Source organism: Apteryx rowi, unplaced genomic scaffold (genome assembly GCF_003343035.1).
Source record: "Apteryx rowi isolate R43461 unplaced genomic scaffold, aptRow1 scaffold_81, whole genome shotgun sequence".
Lineage (NCBI taxonomy): Eukaryota > Metazoa > Chordata > Aves > Apterygiformes > Apterygidae > Apteryx > Apteryx rowi.
Window position 1 is genome coordinate 2,681,854 of NW_020451105.1, and position 22,924 is coordinate 2,704,777.

Genomic DNA, 22,924 nt, shown 5'->3' on the forward strand with positions numbered 1-22,924 from the left:
AACAGTGAAATTCTGTAATTATGTATGAGAGTCATCACTGTCTCTGTTCTCTCAATATTCTCTTTAGCACTGATATTATGTATTTGGCATTTCCCTTAAATGAAACCACTGTCTATCTTGATATGTTTTATTATTAAATTGACCTTAATGTTTTGCAGTACATAATACACCACTTTTCTCTCAATGGGGGGCATGCATGGCCCAAGAGCCAGCTCCAATATGTCTGCTTCTTGTCAGTAGTGGTAGAAAGGAGATAATATGTCCTTCCTTGTAGTGTTTTTCCTTCCAGGATTAATCCCTGTATTGATGTGACTGACTTGCTGGGTTGGATTTTCTCTGAACTGAAAGGAATGCTCTTCAGACCGCATCCTCTTTTGACTGCATTTGTTATGAGGCTGTGGTTCAACAATCCACTGCCTTTGGCAGCAAAGTATTTCTGCCTGTGCCACAGTGCATCAGACTTCTGGTTGTCTCAGAAGTGCTGTGAAACACATTGGGGAAGACTGGAGAGCTTAAAAAAAAGCTTGCAAAAATGTTGTGTTTGATTTATTTTTTTCTTAAAGCTCCATGATTCTATTTCTAAGTCGCGGTCCCCCAGTACAGCTGAAGAGGTGGCATGCTATGGCACAGGAGTAGGTATACAGCAAGTTGCTATTGCTGCTAAAGACTGTGTATCATAGCGGTGTGGTTTGATATTTTTCTGTGTATTTGCTCTTGTAACATTAGCTCAAATAAAACTTAGACTCTAAATCCCTGTAAGAATGGGTTTTATCATTTAAAGCCTTTTGCTTGTCTAAGTTGGAGTCTCCTCAGCAATGAGGTGCCATGTTGAGTCTAGGTGAATCAGGTTGACCAGATCTGTGCTGGTTTGTGAATGTCCGTACTGCTCTCTCTAAGTCAGCTGCTGTGGGGATCAGGACATAGCTTTTAGAGCAATGCTGGGTATAAGGTAGATGCAGGTGGGCATCTCAGCCCGAGACAGCAGTGTTGTTCCAGGGCTTTGTGGCAAGACTACAACAGCGGCAATCCAGTAGAAGTGTCCCAGACAGTGCACGCGTACATTGAAGCTGCAGATAGCACATGTGCAGTAAGCCTAGTGCTTTTGGACATCACTGGACTTACTACATATATGTTATAAGGGGACTAGCTATATTACACAGCCTGTGTTTTTGGGAAATCTTGGACAGACTTCATGTACCTGTGTTGTGCAGACAACTTGTGCATACTCAAGAGAAAATTCCACTTGGTACATACCCACCTGTATGTCTGTGGGAGCTCTTGGCTAGGAGTGCCCCTAGTCGTCTGTGCTGAGGGCTACTGTCACACAGACACCATCTTTGAAAGATTTCTTTCCTAATGCTATATACTGTTGATATGGAAATAGTAAATCCATATAGATATGTTTGAGGAAAACTAAGGTTCTAAATGCAGTTAAAAGGATTAAAAGGCAGAAACAGAAGCACTTTTTATTTCTGTAGGATGTTTGAAGCTAGAGTCGAAAGCTATACATCTCTCAATTTTGAGGGTCAGCTATAAAATATTTGAGAATCTAATCTTAAGCACATGTATCTCTAAGACAGTTTCGCACTTCTGAGAACTTTTCCCCGTAACTGTTATGAGGGAGCTGAAATGTGCTGTCCTCACTGAGGGTGCAGTGGCACAACAGTCACCAGTGATGCAAGTCGGAGCAACTGCAGTCATCCTCCTCCAACCATGCTTTTATATCCCCTCCTTTGCACTGGTTCTGGCCCTCATCTGATCTTTACTGAGCCAGTTCAAGCTGCTAAACCAGATAAAATCTAATCCTACACCCAAAAAGTTAGTTTTCAGACAGTTTAGCTTCTGAAATGAGACAAGCCTACACTTGATATCAGTAAATATTTTTACTGTTACATCCCTCCAGATGCTGCTTCTGTGCAGAGCATTCAGCGATTTGTATAGAATTTACCTGGACAACAAGCTTCCAGCCTCTAATGTTCCGTGCTTCAGATTAATCAGTGCTATATTTCTCTGGTATCTTTTTTCATTGAGGAGCAGAAGATAATATGGCTGTATATTAGTTCTGTGAAGCTGTATTTTAGCTTTGTGAAGGTATTATTTGATGATTCAGAGAAGAAAACACCTAAGATAGATTTGAAGTTACAGTAATTGTCTCTGGACTTGACTGAAAGCACAGTGAACACAAGAGGATTTATATAAATCTATAGTCTATGTCCAATCTAAGATTGTTTTCTTAATGTTGGTTTTCTGAGGCTAAGAAGATAAAAGATCTAGGTATAAAATATCTTTGCATTAGTCATTTAATATTCCATTTTATATATTTTTCATGTTGTCTTTTTTTACAGACTTTTTGGTGGAAAGCCTAGTAAACAAGTTCCCATCACAACAGCGGAAAATATGAAAAATTCAGTGGTCATCTCCAATCCTCATGCTACTATGAACCAGCAGGGTAATCTCGATTCACCATCTGGCAGTGGTGTGCTGAGCAGTGGGGGTAGCAGTCCTCTGTATAGTAAAAACACAGACATGAACCAATCTCCACTAGCTTCTAGTCCCAGTTCAGCACATTCAGCTCCTTCCAACAGTTTAACGTGGGGTACCAACGCAAGTAGCTCTTCTGCTGTTAGCAAGGATGGCATTGGATATCAGTCTGTCAGCAGTCTTCATACCAGCTGTGAATCCATTGATATCTCTCTGAGCAGTGGAGGTGGGCTGAGCCATAACTCCTCTACTGGCTTGATTCCAGCCTCCAAAGATGATTCGTTGACTCCCTTTGTCCGAACCAACAGTGTTAAGACTACATTGTCTGAAAGGTTTGTAGGTTTTTCTCTTGTTTCTGTAAGCTTGTATATATCTCAATAGGAGTGAAGTCCTGGCACTAACTGACACTGCAATTGTGATTCAAATTATCATTCTTACAAGATAATACTGAATGATATTGCTAAAACATACAAAGAAACCATTTTAGGCAAGGAGCCCAGTTCAGAGCAAGAGGATTGGTTCAGGTGAGACTTCTCGTTTGCTGCAGGAGCCAGTGCAGTAACTTTTTTTGCTACCGTATTATACCTAATTTTTGAATTTTGCATCATGTATTATCCTTCCAAAAATCAACTGTTAGTTGATCCGATAGTGGTATTCCAAAAACCTCCATCACTGTTATAATTTTAATTTGAGAAGTCAACTATTTCTTGTTAAACTTCAGTTTTATAACATTTGATAAAGTTAGAATCTGGACTGTGGGCGCTTGAGTGCTGTCATGATGGGAATGGTTTATGAACAGAAGACTACAATTTGACAAACTTAAATTGGAGGTCATGCTGAAAAGAGAAGTCCCTGCCTCCCTAGCCACTTGATCCCTCCTTTGCCTCTCCCAGCTGCCTCCTCCACCCTGGTTGCTCTCTACAGCGCTTTTTTTACAAGCATTTGTGTGAATACATACTGAACTGGGTTGGGAGACTGAGCCAACTGAAAAATGATCATCTGAATTATTTTTCAGACTGACCAGGGAGGAGGGAACGGAACTGCTTTTTCAGCATCAGAGCTGTATTAAAAGCACATTAGGCTACTGTCTTGATAAAACAGACTCCAATTTGCAACACGTTCTGTGACTGACCTTTTGTAGAAGGCAGTACGCCTGGAAATGTGGSAAATCAGCTATATCCTGATGTATAATTATTTAGTCAGCAACAGTTTTGTAGTTGCATCTTTATGAAAGAAAATTAATGCTGAAAATGATGTTCTGACAGTTTTGTTTTCTTTCTTTCTTTTTTTTTTTTTTGAATAACAACTCCTTTCTGTTCTCTGCTCTTTTCATTCTAATATTCCTTCTCTTGTTTTCTGTCTTACTGGACTGATTTTTCTAGCCCTCTTTCTTCCCCTGCTGCTAGTCCCAAATTCTGCAGAAATACTTTGCCCAGGAGACAGGACAGGTAATGCTGTCTCAGGACAGGAGAATGCACAAAGGCTGTAGGTCTTGTTGCCCATCTCGGTGAAGCAAACTGTTTTGTGAAAGACTGTGCTCAGCTGAGTCCTTTGCCGTGTGTGTTGTTCAGGTGTGAACTGACACAGAGACATGCCAGTGAGAGTCCACTCAAATACCTCATTGATCTACTTAAATCTGGAGAACGGCATATGGCAGAGTTGGCATGGTTTTGTTGTTGCTGTTGTTATGGGGAGCATTTTTTGGTTTGTGGGTTTTTTTGTTTGTTCATTTCCTTGCCAAAGGCATTTGAAAACCTTGCAATTTTTTTTCTACCAATCTAAACTCTCACTAGCATTTCAGCATTCCTCTGGCATGCTGCTTTCCTTCCACCACGTTGCAGGCCTGTCACTTTTGTCATGAAGTCCCAGTGTCATTCAGTGTTGTCAGTCCTTTATTCCAGTTTGGTTCATGAGTGTTTTGCGGAGACTTGTGTATATCCATCGTTGTAAAAATGAATGCAAGAGTTGGGGAAAGATGGCCTGAATCTAACCGTTCCAGCTCGCTTTTGCTATCTGTTTCAATTTAGTCGCTCCCACGCTGAGCATCAGCTGTAGTTTAGCTGTAAGGATTGTCATTAAATGAATATATTTAAGCATGTGTATATTTCCTTTAAAAACAAATTAACAGACTCTGTTCAGTTACAAGTTCATCAACTATAAAAACACACACTATTAAATATTTGGGGTCTGGAAGGCTAATAGATTCATTTTACTTTGGTAATGGAATTTAAGCTAAAATTTGGAAATTTAAACGGGCTGTGCTTAGTGCTTTTACTGTCATACATTGCAGCTGCATAACAGTAACTAGCTGCACTCCCTAAATGGTGGCTGCTGAAAAAACCCGACAGGGAGGCGTTATGGACTTGGAGAGTCTCATCAGTTTTCACAAATAATCCGCCTCATGCCTTCTGAAATACATATTTTTAAGCATTCATTTGACACACAGTATTTTTATGTTTAAAAAGCCATTTTTGTTCATTGTGGATAGGAGAAATGGCAAAACCACTTTGTGAGCAGATTAGATTCATTGGCATGGTATCATCAGATGCATGTTCATGAAAATCCACGCGTGGGTTAGGAGGTTTTTGCATGTTCCTTTAGGAAAGGCTCAGCACTTTTTCCTCTGAAAAGAGGATGCAGATGTTTGTACTTCCTTCTTCAGCCTGCTCTTAATCCTTCCCTTTTGCTCTTCTCTGAAGTTCTTTTCTTTTAACTTTTCTGCAGCGACCCACATCTTGATAGGAACACTTTGCCTAAGAAGGGACTCAGGTATTGGTGTTTCCACACAGTATAACAGCTTTTGTTGTGGCTTTGGAGTTTGCTTTGTGTTTCTGTTGTGGCTGTTGGTGATAGCAAGAGGTGGCAACAATCTCTGTTTTTTTGTTTGTTTGTTTCTTTCTTTCTTTCTCTTCCTTTTTGTAATCCTCAAAGAAGGCCATTTACCACTGTCCTTTTTTCCATCCAGTGGCTTCTCTGCTTGAGCAAGAACTGTGGCTTTTGCTGGCTGAATTGCTGAAAAGCATCTCATAATCCATCACTGGGCTTGATCTGAAAACAATAATTTTGCAGCTTTTATGGCTATTATGTGAAATGACGTGAAATCATTTTCACGATGCAGCCCCAGGAATCTTGATGTTGATAGAAGAAAAGAAAAGATTTTCAATATCATGCTGAACCTTTTAGGATGAGATTGGAAATACTGGGTTTAAAAAGATATTTGCTTCAGAATACATATATATATAGGTCACTAGAGATAATTTTTACCCTTCTAGAAGAAAACAAAACAAAAAAATCCCCCAGCTGACAAATATTTGGCAAATGTCTTCTAATACATTTTGTGTATGTCTAAGGTTGTGATTTATATAACATTAAAAAATTGCACTGAAAAAGATTTTTCCATTGATACAAGCAATCCAACAAGATTATAAACATTAGGTCTGTTAGTTAAATGCTTTAAGTGTTGCAGAATTTACAGGAAATGTCTTAGACAATTTAGAAAATTGCAACTTCAGAATTGCTATGTGCTGCTTTTAGGATCACCAAGCTGATGCCTTGAAATTGCAGCTGCAGTTTATTCTGTGCTATACATGTTGTTATTCACAGCAGCTTTATCACATGAAGCTGAGTGCTAAAAGCATTTCTTAAAATGGAATTTTTGTTTAAGATGCTTCTGTGGTTGTCAAGTATGTCTCTAATAAATCAAGACTCTCTTTTAAGACTGAAACATTTGAGTGCTGAAGAGGTAGGTATTAATGCTGAAAAAAAATCCTTAGTGATTTGAAGTAAAATGACTGTTTAAAGCCCCTTTCTTAGTAAAACTGATATATATGTGCAAAACTTAAGAGGTGCAGATAGATAGACTTCAGGCGGGGACTGTTGCTTGAGTGGTGAGACATAAGAATGAATATATTTTTTGAAAATAGTTTGAGTTTTTGCAGTGTTAATTATTGTAGTGCTCACATTTATTTAAAATAGTCTTAATAAATTGCATCTTTCTGTATAGTATCCAATCAAATGGAATCTAATTAATTAAATAGATCGTATCAACTGATTGGATTTTAAATAGTAGGCTCCAATTGTTTTATTTTTGGAAGGAGAGCTTAGTAACTCATAAATATCTCTCAAAACCAGATGGCACAGTGTAACACAGATACTGAGACCCATCAGCAGGCAGTCGTTGTGTCACTTAGCAGGTTCTCATCGTCTCGCTGTTTTGAAGCAAGTGCTTCCGTTACGCTCTTTCTGTTGGTACCTGTATCCTACCACATAACTCCTGTGATAACCTACTTACTTCTCAGGCAGATACAAAAGCATGATTAAAACTCTGGCTGAGCTGAGGCTGCTGGTTGGTGTTTTGCCATTGGTGTCAGCAAGGACAAGATTTCCACTATTTCCTTTGCCTTCAGAAAAGCCTAAGCACAGGCCCCCTTATGATGATCTAATACTGTTAGTCTTGAACTAAATGGGGTATGCTTCCAACAACTTTTATGTTAATGTCTCTGTAATGTGAATTATTGTGGCACAACTTGTTTAATCTGATAATGGCTTCGTTGACTTGAATTTGATTATAATATGTCAAAAAGCCAGCTAAGTTTTGAGATGGACCAAGATATAAAAATAATGATACAATTTTGGCATAACCTAAGGAAAGGAAAGGATTTCCAAATTGTGGTTTTATTTTTCAGTCGCACATACATATGCACACACACTACATTTCCACACTACTACACGGCACTACTTCTATCTGTAGCTTTTTGTTTACTACTAGTTTGTTTACTACTGAAGCCAGAGGAAAGAAGTTGTTTTTTCCAAACCCAAATAAAATGATTTAGGCTTGGAACAGCTCCTTTACTCAGAATTGTATTGTTTGTATCATTTTAATCCTTAAATTTTAAATGGGAGTTTTTCTGTCTTCTCCTTCTTCCCTCTCCCCAAGTCTTGTGACATTTCTTTTTTTTTTTTTTAAATGAATGTCAAAGTTCATTTTGAAAAAATGTTTTTACAGGTATACTCCTTCATCCCAACTTCGTAATCAAGAAGATGCAAAAGAATGGCTACGGTCACATTCAGCAGGAGGCCTTCAGGATACTGCTAGCAATTCTCCGTTTTCATCCGGATCCAGCATAACATCACCCTCCGGAACTAGATTTAACTTCTCTCAGCTTGGTGAATAATTATCTCTTCTGATAATCATAGCAATAGGTTCTGCCTTGAAAATAGTGTATTACCCACTATAATACTTTTTCAGTAGCTCCAAGTACCGCCTTGAACCTCAGGAAGCACTTTTCTTTGAAATGAGTGCGACTAATCAGCATTGTTATCTCCGATGCCCAAAGGTCACGTTCTTGCAGTACCTCTTTTCTATGAGTAATCAGATGCCTTTATATAAATTGTGAGCTATTCAGTAGAGCTATTTGTTAACATCACACCTTGCTATGTTTAAAGGAATTAAAATGTTGCCTACCTGCTTAGTGTAACACTTCTTTAAAATCCAAGCATGTTTCATAGTATGTGTGCCAGTCTAATCATTCTAAGATATTTTAATCTTTATATTTATTTTTTAGTTGGCTTGTTCAAAAATCAGACAAAGCTCAATCTGAAATAATCGTGCAAAAATCAGGGGAATTTTAAGATAGAAAATTTGCCATTTCTTCACTTAATTACATTGATAAAAGTAAAGACTTTTTTAAATGAAGGAAACAATAAAAGTTGCTTAACAGGTTCCATAATGCTTTGCAGATATTAGTTGACTATATCAGCAGGTGAAATAAACTGATTTAAAGTGTTCATAGGCTAGAGAATATATCTGGAAGTAATTTGCATGCTTTTATCTTGAAAGATGTAGAAGTCTCATTCTTCATTAATCTGTAATTTGGCATTCAAGTTGAAACACTCAAAATATTTTGTATAAGGAACAAGTATTTATTCTAATGTGAAATGTGCAATGATTTTTGCAAGATGAAAGTCTGCTCAGGTACTGAGTCTTGTAGACATTGAGGTCCAGCTGTAATCTCACACAAAACCTTTTTAAACAGTGTATATTTCCTTTTCTTGTAAGTTAAGCAGTCAGTGTACTCTATGGGCAACTGTTTAGAAAGGTCCAGTTATCAAAAATACGTGCTTGTCTCTGGTATGGCAGTTGAGTATTATTTGGTGCCTTTGCAGTGTGCTTAGATATGGAAATCAATTCTAAAGTATATATTGTCTGTCTTTAAGTGACATTTGTAAAGCGTTGTGTTGAACCGTTTTCTTCTGTTTCTTTTTGACTTTCAAAAGCCTCTCTGTCTATTCTAGAAAGCGAAAAAAATAATATGCAAAATAGGCCTATATTTGTGAACTTTTCTACTGTATGAATTTGCAACAACCTACACGGTCACCTATTTCTAGTGCAGTTTTGAATTGCAGCAGTGACATTTTAGAGCCTCTCTTTGAGTGTACTGAAAAGAAAAAAGATTAAATAAACATCTTTGAATAAACCAACACTTAGCAAAATTTCAGCTGAATATACAGACAGTGTCATTACATTGCCAACAGCTAACAAACTGTCAAGCTCATGAAAGTACATTGGTAGTCAAACAAAAAGTTGTAGTTGTTATAGGTTCAGAAAGTTAACTCTTTATGGAGAATATTGAAGATCAGTAACATGAATATGTTTTAAAACCTATTTGGCCTTGAGCAACTAACAGAAAAAAAAGATATTTAACTGTATTCTTAATAAAAGAGTTTGGAGTTGTTGGAGTCAAGAGATGCCACTGTATTTACTTTAATAACTAATGTTGATAGGAAAGTTGAGCACCTTTAGACAGAATTACTGTATTTTCTACATAAAAAGAAGTAACTCTTTAAAAGAACAAATTAATCAGTGCCTCATATAATCATGTAATTGGTGCCTAGAGGCAAGTACAGCATGAAAACTAGGGATCAGGAGGCAAAATTCTAAATTTTCAGCAGAATTCTGTGTCAGTTGATGGAGTGTTTAGAAGCAGGCAAAGACAATATAAAAAAGGGAACCTGTTAGTTCAACAGCAGTTGTTTCCATAAAAACTGTCCTTAGTAAACACTGGATATAATTTAGCATGAAAGTTCTTTAAAAAATATGGAACTGAAGTGGAAGTTTTCTATTCTAAACCACATTGAATGGGAGAGTATTGGCTTTTGAGGCAAAATTAATATTTGTAGAGTGTCTTTTAACCTTTTGACCTGAGTACTACTTATAATTCTTAGGACCTCATTGTGTAAAGAAAATTCTGAAATATACTTCTGAAATATTAAACTACTAGGAGACTAAATTTGTTAAAATTTGTGACTTCTCTTAAATACACATAAAATGTCACTTTCTTAGAGCTTCAAAGCTTTAAAGCGGATATTTCACAGGGCTTGGTCTATGTAGGCAAAAGATTAGTTTAAATTCCTTTGGGCATTTGACTCCTTTTTGAGGAAGGACTATTGCAAATTAAATGAGGATTAATTAGCTCATGCCTACAAGGTATTATTGAGTTCATTGAGCTTGTCTGTAGAAGCATAGACTTACCACCCAGTGTTTAAACTGGCCTTATTTACTTGTGTTTTCATATTCATTAGCTTGATTTACATCCCTCTTACGTGAATCCATTGAATTTAGAAAGATAATGAAGACTGGAGAGGAAGACAGCAAAAATTTGTATCTTACAATAAAGAAAAAAAACTTTTTTGGTAGTTGCACAAAAAACAGGCGTGAGAATTTGGGGTCTCACAATTAAATTGGTGTTTATTCTTTACCTTGTAGCAAGCCCAACCACTGCCGCCCAGATGAGCTTGTCAAATCCAACCATGCTGCGGACTCACAGCCTTTCCAATGCAGACGGTCCGTATGACCCCTACAGTGACACACGCTTCAGGAATAGCTCAATGTCCCTGGATGAGAAAAGCAGGACAATGAGCCGCTCCGGCTCATTCCGTGATGGCTTTGAAGAAGGTCAGTAATGTATGTGAAAGTGCTTGGAATGATCCAAAGATAGCACTCTCCATTAAATCAACTGTTAATTTAGTGCTTTTTAATTCAGTGTAGGAGTCATTTTAGAGAGTGTAGAATTCTCGGTGTTATATAGATCTTCAGCCATAGTCATTTTTGTTTTGATGATACTTGCTGTGTTCAGTGATCTTTCTGGACACACTTAAGCAAGTGTGTAAGTATTGTACCTAGTCCATCACTACTGAAGAAATGATTTAAATAAATCCTGTGTTTAATTTTAAGTGATCTCAGAAGGACTCGAGTTCATGTTTAAAGTTAGCAAGTTAAAGTATTTTCTTGAATAGGAATATTCTCCTGAACCTGATTCTCTTCACTTCTGTTTTGTAGTATAAATAATTGACATCAGCCAGACTGTTGTTATAATCCCAGCTAATTTTTAAATATTTAATCTGAATTCAGAATGGCTTTGCTTGCTGTTTCTCCTGAATGTCATGCATTTGTATCCACATACCTTTCACAAAAGGGGCTTAAGTAGTTCTTCAAAACATCTAGACTCTTTGTTTTTTCCTCCTCTGTCTTCTTTTCAGTTATGTAGTCATACCTGATTAAAGAAGTCCATGTAAATATAAGAAGAAACAGCAGTTTACCTGTGTATGAATATTTAGTTTGATTGCTACTCAGCTAGCAACCTTATGGCTGTAGCAGGAGTATCCAACCTGCCTGAGCTATGAGTACATGTTAAAACCCCATATGGTTACATGTCACGAAACACATGACACATACTTTCGGAAGTCAAGGACAGGGCGAGCTCTGGGAATGGTTCATAGGAAGGCGATGGCATTAGCTTTCCAAGAGTCTGAAATCTCCATTTTAGCAAGGATGGGGAGTTGGCTGGGTCTCAGGTGCTTTATCAGTATGGGTCACAGAAGTCTTTGCTGACTTGCTTCCTCCACCATGAAAGATCTGCATCTACTCAGCAGTGTCAAAACCAGCATACCACTGTTGCCACTCATATAGAGCCAGCCATGCCTGGGAACCACGTTGCTTGTAGGGGTCTTTAAGAGCCATAAGTATCTTCCTGGAGATATCAGTTACCCCATCAGTTTTCTGTTGAGCAAAAGCCATTGGGGGTGGGAACCCACTGTATTGGATACAGCTTCATGAAGATTCAGGGCTAATTCTTTATTGAATTCAGCCAATCTAACTCCATTAGATTTAATTGTGTTTTAGAGGCTCACGGCTGAAGATCGTCATTAGGGGTTGAAAATGATGAGAATAACCCTGCAGGGCTGAAAACTGTGTCCTTGCAGGAACTGACCCTTTTTTGTGCCATGCTTGCAGAAAGCTGGATGATCATAAATAGTCAAAGATTGACTGAGGAGGTCAGTTGAATGCCATTGTGATGAGTAGTCCCTCTCTTACTGAAGAGTCCTTTAATATAATCAGTGAATGAATTTAAATCACTGCTTCTTTATTACATTTAGATTATTTGAAAGAGCTACCATAGCAAAACTTATTCAACTGTTATCCAAGACATCTTCGAAGAAATTGTAACCTTGTTCTTTTATTGTTTTAAATATGCATAAGACTGCAGCTAATCCATTTTGGCATATGGGAGGATAAACTATATTTTAGAATTCAGAAATTCTTGTATGGGAGAGAGGCTAGTCCAGAAGAACATTTTTAAAAAGTATTACATGTTTGTGGGAGGAATCATTTTAAAAAATAAAAGGAAAATGGAAGAGTTTTCCAGGCCAAATGTTCTTCAAAGCACTTTTCATTCACCTTTTTAAACCAAAAAGTTAAGTCTAAGAACACCCTATCAAGTCATGGACCTGAAGCCAGTGGAAAAATACTGCTTTTATATGAGGAAGGAGTTTGACCCTGCTGTGAATGTGCTGATGAAGTAGTCCTACTCAGATGTTCCTATATTTTTGGCACCTAAAAGGATAATAATATTTTATCAGATGTGATGAGAGTTTTTGTGCAGTCTCTGTTTTTTCACCTTCAGATTAAAGGCCTTCTGTCACTTCTGTAACCTTACTGAAAGCAGCCATGGAGCTCAGCTAATCAAAAGTTACAAGTGAGCACGTGGTGCTGAATATGGTGTGTATGTTTTTCTGTGCTTTCAAACCTGTGAATCTAATTCACCTTCACAGAGTGAGCACCCCTTGAGAGAACAGATGAAAAGTATTATAGAAATTCAATTTGTGGTTAATGGCTGAATTCATTTTATACATATATTGTTGTGAAAACAATCAGCTAGCGTCAATGGAGTGTAAATCGATGTCTTAAATAATGCTTACCAACCTACCTCTGAATTATTTATTGGCACATAGGATTGCAAGATATTTGATTCTCATTAACTTCAGCAGGGCCAGGATTTTATTCTTAAAAGCCTTTTTTTTTCTTTTGTCTCCATGGTGTACAATACTGTCATATTTTCTTACAAGACAGCATTTAGGTGGAAACATTAGTCTTTCTGATTCTTTCACTATGAAGGGTTTCAGGGCTGGGGAGATGCCAGCAGGAGCAGCCTCCAAAGTATCCAGAACTTCAGGGAAAAGGCACAACCTAATATTTAACCAGTCTCTTGGCTACCCGGTTTCCCTGCTTCCAGGGAGTAAGTCTTCCCCAAGAGCTGTGCTGCTACTGCCTCCAGACCTGATACCTTAACCTCCTTGAGAAATGGGAGTGAAATAAATTGTTTTGGGGATATAATTTATTGATTTTTCATTTCCTTCCATGTTACTGACCAAAATACCTGTTTTTCTTTCTACTGTTTGGACAACTGATCATGGCTGCACTGTTTTTTCCTAGTGTTAAAATAATACATGGTTGCATGTGCAGTTATAGTGCTTTAAAATAATAGCTCCAAAACAATTTGGGTTTGTAGTCTGCGTGCAGATGCATGTTAACTGCAGCAAACAGGAATTACATCAAGAGCATAGCTGCCTTCAGGCTCCTAATTAAATAGCCATAAGTAGCCATCTGCAGATACTTTAAAAATAAATTGCACAAAAATATTAACTCCTTGGTTGTCCTTGAAACTAGAAGTCTCAAATTATATACACATTCAAGTGATGCAGTAGTGGTGTTTTACTAGGCAGGAATCTGATTCCCAAGCAGAGTTGCATGTTCTTTCCCTTTTTCACTTTGTTTCTTCTTTTCTCCTTTAAAGTCCCAAGGTGGTCTTAAATATTCCAGTTGATGCTAACTTAAAAGTGCCTGTGTCCCCTTCCAGTGTGAGATGATCGGTTTCTTGTCTGGGCAGTTGGTGTGGTTGCTTTCTTGAATTCATCACTATTTAGTTAGTGAAAACTGCACAAAGGAATGGTACAGGGAAGCAAACCAGAAAATAACAATATATTTATAAGAGTCCGTTGTTTGTCTTGTGGAATATTACCCACACTTGGGTCATTCCAGCTTTAAAAAAAAAAAAAAAGTTACCGTAAGGATAAAATACAGGTGCAAAGAAAGGTGACAAGGAGACCTTAAGTGCATAACACCTATAATATGAAGAGAGTTTGAACAGATTAGGAATCTTTAGCTTGGAAAAATGATGACTGAAGGAGGTGATAATATATAGTTTAGTGCATCCTAAAGAGGACAGTTATTCATTACGTCCCATATCACAACAATGAGGAGGCACTCAAGGAACTGATTTGGCAGGAGGTCTAAAACAACTGCAAAGAAGTATTGTTTTTAGCTGAAGACGACCTTTTTGTTACAGACAAAAAGTATCAGCGGATTCAAAAGTTACTAAGCAAGTTAATGGCAGATAGGTCACAGCGAGTATGAAAGATAATAGTCTGAACATAACTTCCATCTCAGGAATTTCCATCTCTTTTGATTGTCGGAAGATGCAGAGGTGTACCTGGGGAAAAATCCCTGAACACCTGCCTTGTTCTTGCAGTCCTTTCCCTGAGCATTCGCTGCGCCTCAGCCCGAGATGGAACAGGCGATTAGGCAGACCTTAGGTCTGACTCATTCTAGTTATTTTTCTGTTCTTAATGCAGTGCAGTCTTTAGCATCTAACTATAAGCATCAGTTTAATTGAAAATATTACCAAACCAGAAAAGCTAATGGGTGTGACTTTCTTACGTTATTGTGGGTTTTTAAATTGTCTTAAATTCCTCCAGAAGCCAACTCAGACTCTGTTTACTTCTCTTTCCAGCCTTGCCTTAGGATATAATGTCAATGGGAAAGCAGAACCCATTTATTATGAATGTAGGAGAATTTCAGTAGGTAATCAGAGCAAAATGGCAGCTTTTCTAAACTTTTTTTGGCAGCAGTATTTAGATGAAATTAAAAGCGATTAACACTTATGATTTTGTATGATTTGTATGAAATTCATCTACTTAGAATGAAAGCTACAGTAGAAGTATTTTGTTTCTAAAAATAAAAAAGGTAATTTTGTGTGTTTTATTAACAGAAATAATAGCTTCAGGTAGTTGTTTTTTTAACAACATAATCAAAAAGAAAATGATGTTTTATGTAAATCCTAACATCAGGGTAATGGTAATAACCTGAAGAATCAATGTATATGTATGCCTTTTACCGAATGTATATTTAAATGCAAAAACTGTTTGAACCTGATTCTTTTCCAGAAAAGCTTTTATAGCCATGTTTTCACTCAGGTCAGTTTTGTAGGAGAAAAAGAACTTTGTCTTGCTAATGAAATGTTATTATTTTAAAAAAGACCACACAAAGCTGCAAGGAGAGGGAGCATTCAGATCATCGACACCCCTACAGTTCCTATAGGCAGCAGAAAGGTATAGTTGCTTCCAGAGGACAATTCAGAGCCCCAAAATTAGACAGAGGTTTTTGACCTGGGTGCTCAGAATCTTCTTCTGGAGCACCTGGTTAGATCCTGGAGCTGGGGGTCATGGTCCTCTCGTGCCATCTCCACCTTTCTGTGTTTGAGCTCCTTAAAAAGAAAAGACAAACAAAAAGCCCCTGGAAATCTGATCTAAATCTAAAGATGAAGTAGATAAATTTACTTTTGTAATCTCTCCTGCATTTCAGTGAATTTGCTTCTTTGTTGTCCTGAATATGCCCTTTTGCAACAATCTTAAGATAAACAGCCCAGAGAAATATCTATTTCCAAAAAAAATTGTCATCAAAACTTTTCTTTTTAACCTTATTGACAGCCCTTCGCTCCCCCCAAATACTGTTCGTATTACATTGTTAAAACAGCTCTACCAAATCAAAGTTTGTGGATTGTGTTAGCTGGACGTATTTTCTTCAAATTGAGCGTTATTAGGACAATAATGTAATTAAGTTTATGATGGATGATGAAATTTCTGAAAATATTTCCTCAGTAGGCTGATAGTTGGTGATAGATGATGTGAGATGATTCCACTATGTGCTTACTGTATTTATATGCAGCTTGTTTATTTCCTTTCCTTTAGTGCATGGTTCTTCTCTCTCTTTGGTGTCCAGTACATCTTCTATTTATTCAACAGTGAGTATAATGAAATGAACAATCTGGGTTTACTAATCAAATTATTGAATTGACTGGTCTTACTGTACAAGTTACTTTTGTCATCCAAGAAGGAGAAAAATGCACTTTTCATTTGAATGTGTTCTGTATACTAGCTCTTAGAGAAATATTTATGTTCTTAAAAAAGTTGTGGATGTTCAGCAGTATCCCCATTAGACAGCAATTCATTTTTTGAATCAATGTTTTACAGCTAGTCTAAATAGGTTTTGCTGCAAAGGACCTCAATGGATCTGAGGAGATTTGAACTTTAAATTTGCTGAATAAAGTCATTTCAACCTTCTATTAAGGATTTGCATAGTTTAAATAGATTTTTTTAATAGCATAGGTTTTAATAATTGTAAAGAAGCCGTTACTGTTCACTATGGCAGTAATATTTTCTCCACAAGTATGTATTCATTTAGGTTATCTGATCCTGAAATAAGGTTTACTGGAGTTTGAAAATACAATGTTTTAAAAATGTGTGTTGCATTTGCTTATTTTAACAGTCTCATGAAGGATTTTCTATTTAGAACATGTAATATGGAAGACTTACTAAATTAAGGCTAATGGGGAGGTGAGGCTGCGACATGTACACCATACCTTGCGTAGCTTTTTTCTAGCTAGTTAGGGTGTTCACTGCAGTGACCTGGGGCCGGACCGGGTTCCAGTGCACACAGGACTGTACGGAAGTATTCAGCAGCTGATGTTTAAACCCTGTGGCTTCACTGCTCTCAGCATCCGAGCTAGCTCTATTAAAGCTGGATCATGTATTTCTGGCAAGCTACAATCACAGTTTTGGGGTGTTCTTAAAACATAACCTTTTAAAAAGCAAACAGTGGGTAATAATTAACTTCTGAAATATGTGTTAATTGAAGAGAGTCTTTAATTTCAAATGGTTGCGCAAGTATGATGCAACCCCAGGCTTACCACACATCCACAGCTGAAACAAGCTTGCATGGTATGATAGTACATTAAAGGGCTTGCTCTTGGAAGAGCATGCATAACTGCTTGTGAAGAAAGGTCTGTCAGGCCAACACAGTATATTATTTCACATACTTATTTAATTATAAGCAGGCTATACGTGTAACACAGCCTTAAGACCGTGATAATAAATGATTGAAAATACTGCCTGTCATTAACCTTGCCTCAAGCAAGGTCTCTATGAAGCCAAAACCGATAACATGCTGGAAGGATGGAAGACAGACCTTTCCTCTGGGCTGTCGTTTATAACCATGAGAGCCGCGAGGAGCAGTCTGCAGTTACTGTCTTAAGTTCCTGTCTTGTGTTGCTTGCTGCCCAGCAGGAGTGGCTCCTAATAGTGTGGTTTGATGGGTATAATTTTTATGATGGCTGGTACTGGACGTGTTTACACAAGGATAGTGGAGCGTGTAGCTTCCTGCCATATAGTTCTGCTTAGCTGATAACTCTGGTTAGAAGCTAGCCATAATAACCAAAGTTTCACTGTGCAGGCCACAATGGGAAGTCAGTACGTTCACTTTGCATGCTCAGATAACTAGCTGTGGGTCCTCAGCTTTTCATCACCGCAGCGCCTAGACAGCACCCAAACGGTAGTCAGTTTTTTCACAGCGTCACTGTGGAATGCAAAAGTATGGTCTCCATCCTGGCAAGCTGAGGCTGGGAATAAGGGATTTGCCCAGGACCACACATGTTGTGTGACACTACTGGCTCTCCTGAGCCTCGTGCAGTCCCTTATGCACTGAGCCAGGACTTGACCTGTCCCCAGTTCAAACTCAGAGGCTTGCTGTTTGGCAGGCTGGGAAATGAAGCCAGAATTTGGCGTTTTTCCTGCAGGAAACAGTATTGTGCAAGTAGCCTGCTTTCTTTCTCCTGTGGAGTAAATAAATTAGGAGATTATTCTGGATTGAATATGGATGTGGAAATCCTAAATAAGAAATTCTTATTTGAGTTTTACATGCAGGAAACTTGACATGCTGGTTATGAACTGTTGCAATGTCCTCATGTATTTTCCTGTTTTTATTTTACAGCCTGAAGAGAAGTGCCAGTCAGAGGTACGAGCACATTTTTTTTGACAGGCATAAATGTTCTGTCAAGACACTCTGCTTTTTGTGTCTTGCTATTACAATTCTCCATATTAAGGTGCAGTAAAGTGATTTTTTAAAATATGTAGATTCGCAAGCTACGAAGAGAGTTGGATGCATCCCAAGAAAAAGTGTCAGCTCTGACAACTCAGTTGACTGCCAATGTGAGTACAATTCAGAGAACAAACTCTTACCGGGAATGCATATGATGCACCAATTACCAACCCAGTTTTTCTAAGTGACAAAAAGGTCTTTAACGTTTGGTTCTTATTGCCTGTGTGTCTAAAAAAATAACTATATGCATTTGGAACCTTTCCGTAAATAACATACTCTGTCCTACTGAATTGTCTTATGCATTTATTTAAATACTGAATTGTAATATTTAGTTGGCTTTATACATATGTAAACCATCTTCAGATCTTGAAAGATCATTGAAGGCTAACTCTGTTTTTATAAATACATGTCTTGTTTTGATGTTGGGGTGGGATGAGATACAGATGGGGGTTATAATTGGTGGGAATAAAAATTTATAGGAACTTGCATTTTTCCTTGCTTAAAAAGTGGGCTAATGGAACGTTAGGTAACAGTGGCCCAAGGGGCACTGAGAACTGATTCACAGTTATGTTTGAAGAATGAACAAATCTGATTTTTGCCAGTGTGGTCAATAGTCTTACTTGTTTCCTATGAGGAATTTGAATTTGATGAGGAAGTAATGTAAGACGCTGAATTTTTTAGGTGACACTTGGAAAAAAAGATTTTGAAGCCAAGAGGTGTTGAGGCAACACTATGTATGACCCTGAGCAAGTTTATTTGTATTTTCTGTGCTGTAGTCACAGATAGCAGAAATCTGAAAAACAGAAGCTCGCTAGAAAAATAAGCAATTCTAGAATAAATAAACTACACATGAATAGTCATCAAATCAGATCACACTTGTATCCTAAGCTTATGGGAAAGCGTAAACATGAGAACGCATGCTTACTGAAGAGGACATTCCTGTCCCTCAGCTCTTGGAATAGGTGGAATACTGAACTTGGCACAGTAAAGGACAGCTTTCATCTGAGCAGTGACACCTACCACAGGATGGATTCAGGGGGAAATCTGCTGTAATGTTTGCTGCAGACATCACAGTGCTTCATCCAGCTTGCAATATAGAAAAGGAAAACCAACAACACAGTAAATGTGTAAGCCAAATAAAAGTGTTACAGCTTCATGTAGCTATTCAGTTGTTTTCCCAAGAGGAGGAAAAATTTTTTCAAAAATTAAATTCTTATGTTTTCACTGCAACTTTGTGAGGATTGGGTACATTAGTTGTTTTCCAACCAGATGCTTCTTTCACATGTGAACAAGTAAGCTTTATTCTCTTTTTAAATACAGACCAATTCTCCTGTGTTTGGTTGAAGGACAAGAATTAGGGTTATTTAACAATGTGATAAAAAATAAAGAACTTGGTCAGCTATGCAACTCATGTAACTCTGGCTTAGTTTTGCTGCATCCTTCTTTATGCAGTGTTTGGATTTAGTAGGCTGTTATTCAACACAGGAGTTAGTAGCCAGTCTTCAAGAGCAGTAAGTAGCACATGCTTAGGGAAAGAGTAGAAGGATCAGGGCATGTATAGTGATTCTGCCCTTGTCTGCCTACCCCAGGTCCCATTAATTTGCCCAATAAGTTTGTGCATGGTTACTACTCCTGTCTTTGGGGGAATCATTTTTTTTATGCATACTGCTACTGTACTTTTTTTTTTTTTTTAAGAAAGTTAGCATCATTTATCACTTTGCTAATATTTCATTCTTGCTTCATTCACTTTGCTAAAATTTTCATTCATTCTATTTAAGCTTCTTGGATCTGAACCTGTCCCTCATTTGCTCATGAATCAGCTACAGCTTGCTGCAGAGATGTCTCTAAAACTGTCCTACTAACATGTTTCCATATCATTCTGGGTTAGCTTCTTCTCTTTGGAGAATGTACTTTTTTTCCATGTAAAAGGCCAGGTCTGTACCCAACAAACTTTAGGCAGATCAGTTCTGTTTGTAGAGACAATGCTTTATGACATTTCCTTTACAGGAGATTTTTTTTAATGCTTTTAATGTAAGCAGTTTGAATTCCTATCCTCATTTGAAGTATCAAATCTTTTCTGATTTTTCCTCTATGCACACTTGCAAACTTGGAGTTACTCTAAGGCCATCTGGGGCAAGAATTTGTGAAAAGGGTTCCTGCAAACTAGAAAGTAAAATTAGCTATTTTCTATAGCTCACTATCCATTTGCCCCCCTTTTTTTTTTCTACTTTTGCAAAGATGTGAATTGAGATTCTTGAGTATTACTGAATATCGTTTTTTTTGTTCCCTGCCTGTCCAACAGAAACTTTTCAGTCTGTTCTTTAAATAAATATTTACATTTTCAAACACGTAGTGAGGGTTTAACTTATTTTTGCTATTTTTCTCACAGTCTCAGCTCTGCTTGTTTTCACAGGGGCTGGTGGGAACAAGAGATGCATGTCCCCATGTTATTGTACTGCTCATGTTTGTTTTCATTGCGAATGTGAGAACAGTTATTTAGGATAAGTCATCTGTGCACTGCTGATGAGTAAGTCTGGAATGGCTCTGTGAAAGATTTTGCCTTTCTGTATACACTTAGGTTGAGAGAATGTCCTTTTCTGCATGGAGAGTTTTTGCACAATTTTACTTGTGCATATATGATTATTTTTAATGAAAAAATAAAATGTTATTAGTTGATACAGTTATTGTAGGTCATCATGTGTAATTAAGCAAATTTTTAATTGAATTATGCCTGTTATTTATTCACATGCCTATACATATTCATGTGTATCTGTAAAATAATGCCTCGTTGTGGCACTAGAAACATAGTTCCCTTTTATCAGGTTCCTTCCGTCTTCTCCCTCTACCTTTCCTCTTCTTTACTTTTTGTTCACTTCAATTCTAGCCTAATATCCTTAATATAATCAGCACGGGGTTCTCGGTATTTTGGGGGGAAACAGGAAAGGGTAGCGAGCCCAGGCACTAGGAAGTTCTAGATGATATTTAGCAAATGGACTTTCACTGTGAGTGGGATGCACTCAAATTTTGGGGAGGCCTTTTAGCTGAATACAAGCGCAGCTGCTGAGCAAGCATCCGTGGGCAAGCTGCAGAATTGCAGTAGTCCAGTCCCCATCATTATCCCTCTCTGTGGAGGAGGCATCTTAGCGCTCCGCTCACTTCTCTGGCTTCCCGAGTTCGCCCGCTGGACAGCACGACGTGAACTCTACCTCTGTGACTCCCACGGTCTGTTTGCCTGAAAACAAATTGCTTCGTCCTCAGAAACTGACCTTGATATTACTAATTTTGCTGATATGTTATCTGCTGTCCAGTATATGGAAAGGGTGATCAACTAACTTGGGTTGGATATGGGTAACTAAGCATGACTTGTTAAATTAGTTACTTATAAGGCTATGAATTTTTAAATTAACTTTCTATGTTTTCTAGTAAACATACTTTTAAATCTAAAAATATTAATCTTCATGTAGTGATTTTAAGATTGTACATATTTAGGATCATAGCTTAATAACTAAGGGGAAAAAAAGCCTTGTTGGATTTGTTAGGATTTATTAGTCTCCTTCACTATTCCCTTTGCTTACAAAATTCCACAGTATTTGGGCAGTCTTGCACAGTCTACTGGCTGGCTGGGTTACCAGTCTTTTTCAGATCTCTGAACTGTTAGTCTACAAACAGTATGATAGCTATCTTTAGTCTGCGTTTCTTTTAATGTAAAGCTAACACATCAGTATGTGATAACATTTTTATGACTTCATTTAAAAACGTTTGCAAAAAACACTTTTTTCTAAACTCTTATAAATATCAATTCTTCAAACATTTTAACGAACTTTTAAACCTAATTGTAGTTCCAGAGAACTGAAGTTTTATATGTAGTCTCTAGCATTTGGCAATAAAAACAATCATTTTTCTTTGCCTTCAGAAGCATTTAATTCTCTCAATTATCATCACATACTTAATAATTGCTTATGAGAAAATGCAGATGGTGCATTTTCAAGCTTTCTCTGTTCATCTAAAATGCACTCTTAAATTGCCTTCTAATATCTTTAAATTGAAACACTTATAAGTTTTATAGGCTATTTTATACTCCTTTACTCAATTTCATTTCTGTTATATGATTTTTCAATTGGCTTTTAATGACAGTACTGTTAAGAAACAAAGCTACCACTCCTTTCTTTACTTGACACAAAACAATTAAATATAAACAGAGTTTCAGAAATGTCCTCGGTGTAAGACCTTCTCATAGCAACTTCTTATGGTTTTTTTGAGTTCTCATCATCTAGTTTAGTACAGATTATGTAAATCTTGACTGTTTAATTAAAAAATTAGAAGTATCATGAGAGAATCTTGAAAGTTCTCTGATGCAAACTTGTACTCTTGCCTTTCTTTTTCTGTGTTAAATTTTAGTTCTGTTTTCCACTGTGTCAAGGCCACTATAGAAGTCTGGAATTCAGGGGGAAATATTCATAAAGAAAATATTTATCTAGTTGGAAGGCAGTTTCTGGGTGATGCATCTTCTATATCTAAAAGTTTGTTTTCTGTTTTACTTTATACTTTATTTCTTCCTTTCTATTTTATTTTAATTGTCAAGGCATCCACCTAAAACTTATGAGTGCTGCTGCTTTTCTTTTATTTATCATTACTGTCTGGAAGAGCTTTAAAATTTTTGCCAAAAGCTCTGTGGCAAGAGTTACATTAACTGTGTAAGAGGGTACTTGAAGACTATCACGAAGTAACTCTACAGATGCTAATAAAGACCCATATAAAAAGTCAGAGATTAAGTCTCCATTCAAAAATTTAATAGCAGGAGATGTTTGGGCATGGTTTATTTTGTCTCTTTTTCCTTCCTGTGTTTCATGATAGGAGATCTGTTTTCCAAAGTGTTTGGCATCAGCTGCCGCC

The 22,924-nt window shown here is 37.3% G+C and overlaps 1 protein-coding gene across 4 annotated transcripts in view; it reads left to right on the forward strand.

Annotated features, from left to right (window-relative positions):
• Positions 1-22,924, forward strand: part of NAV2 (neuron navigator 2) — a 242,389-nt gene that overhangs the window by 197,092 nt on the left and 22,373 nt on the right. For 3 of the 4 annotated variants that reach the window (XM_026089351.1, XM_026089354.1, XM_026089352.1), the window contains 8 exons: positions 2,346-2,813; positions 3,864-3,929; positions 5,206-5,250; positions 7,487-7,647; positions 10,247-10,435; positions 15,847-15,899; positions 17,924-17,947; positions 18,067-18,141. In XM_026089351.1, coding sequence (XP_025945136.1) covers positions 2,346-2,813; positions 3,864-3,929; positions 5,206-5,250; positions 7,487-7,647; positions 10,247-10,435; positions 15,847-15,899; positions 17,924-17,947; positions 18,067-18,141 — 1,081 coding nt within the window. The remainder of the gene's footprint in view (positions 1-2,345; positions 2,814-3,863; positions 3,930-5,205; positions 5,251-7,486; positions 7,648-10,246; positions 10,436-15,846; positions 15,900-17,923; positions 17,948-18,066; positions 18,142-22,924) is intronic. The other variant, XM_026089355.1, reaches the window with a different exon arrangement.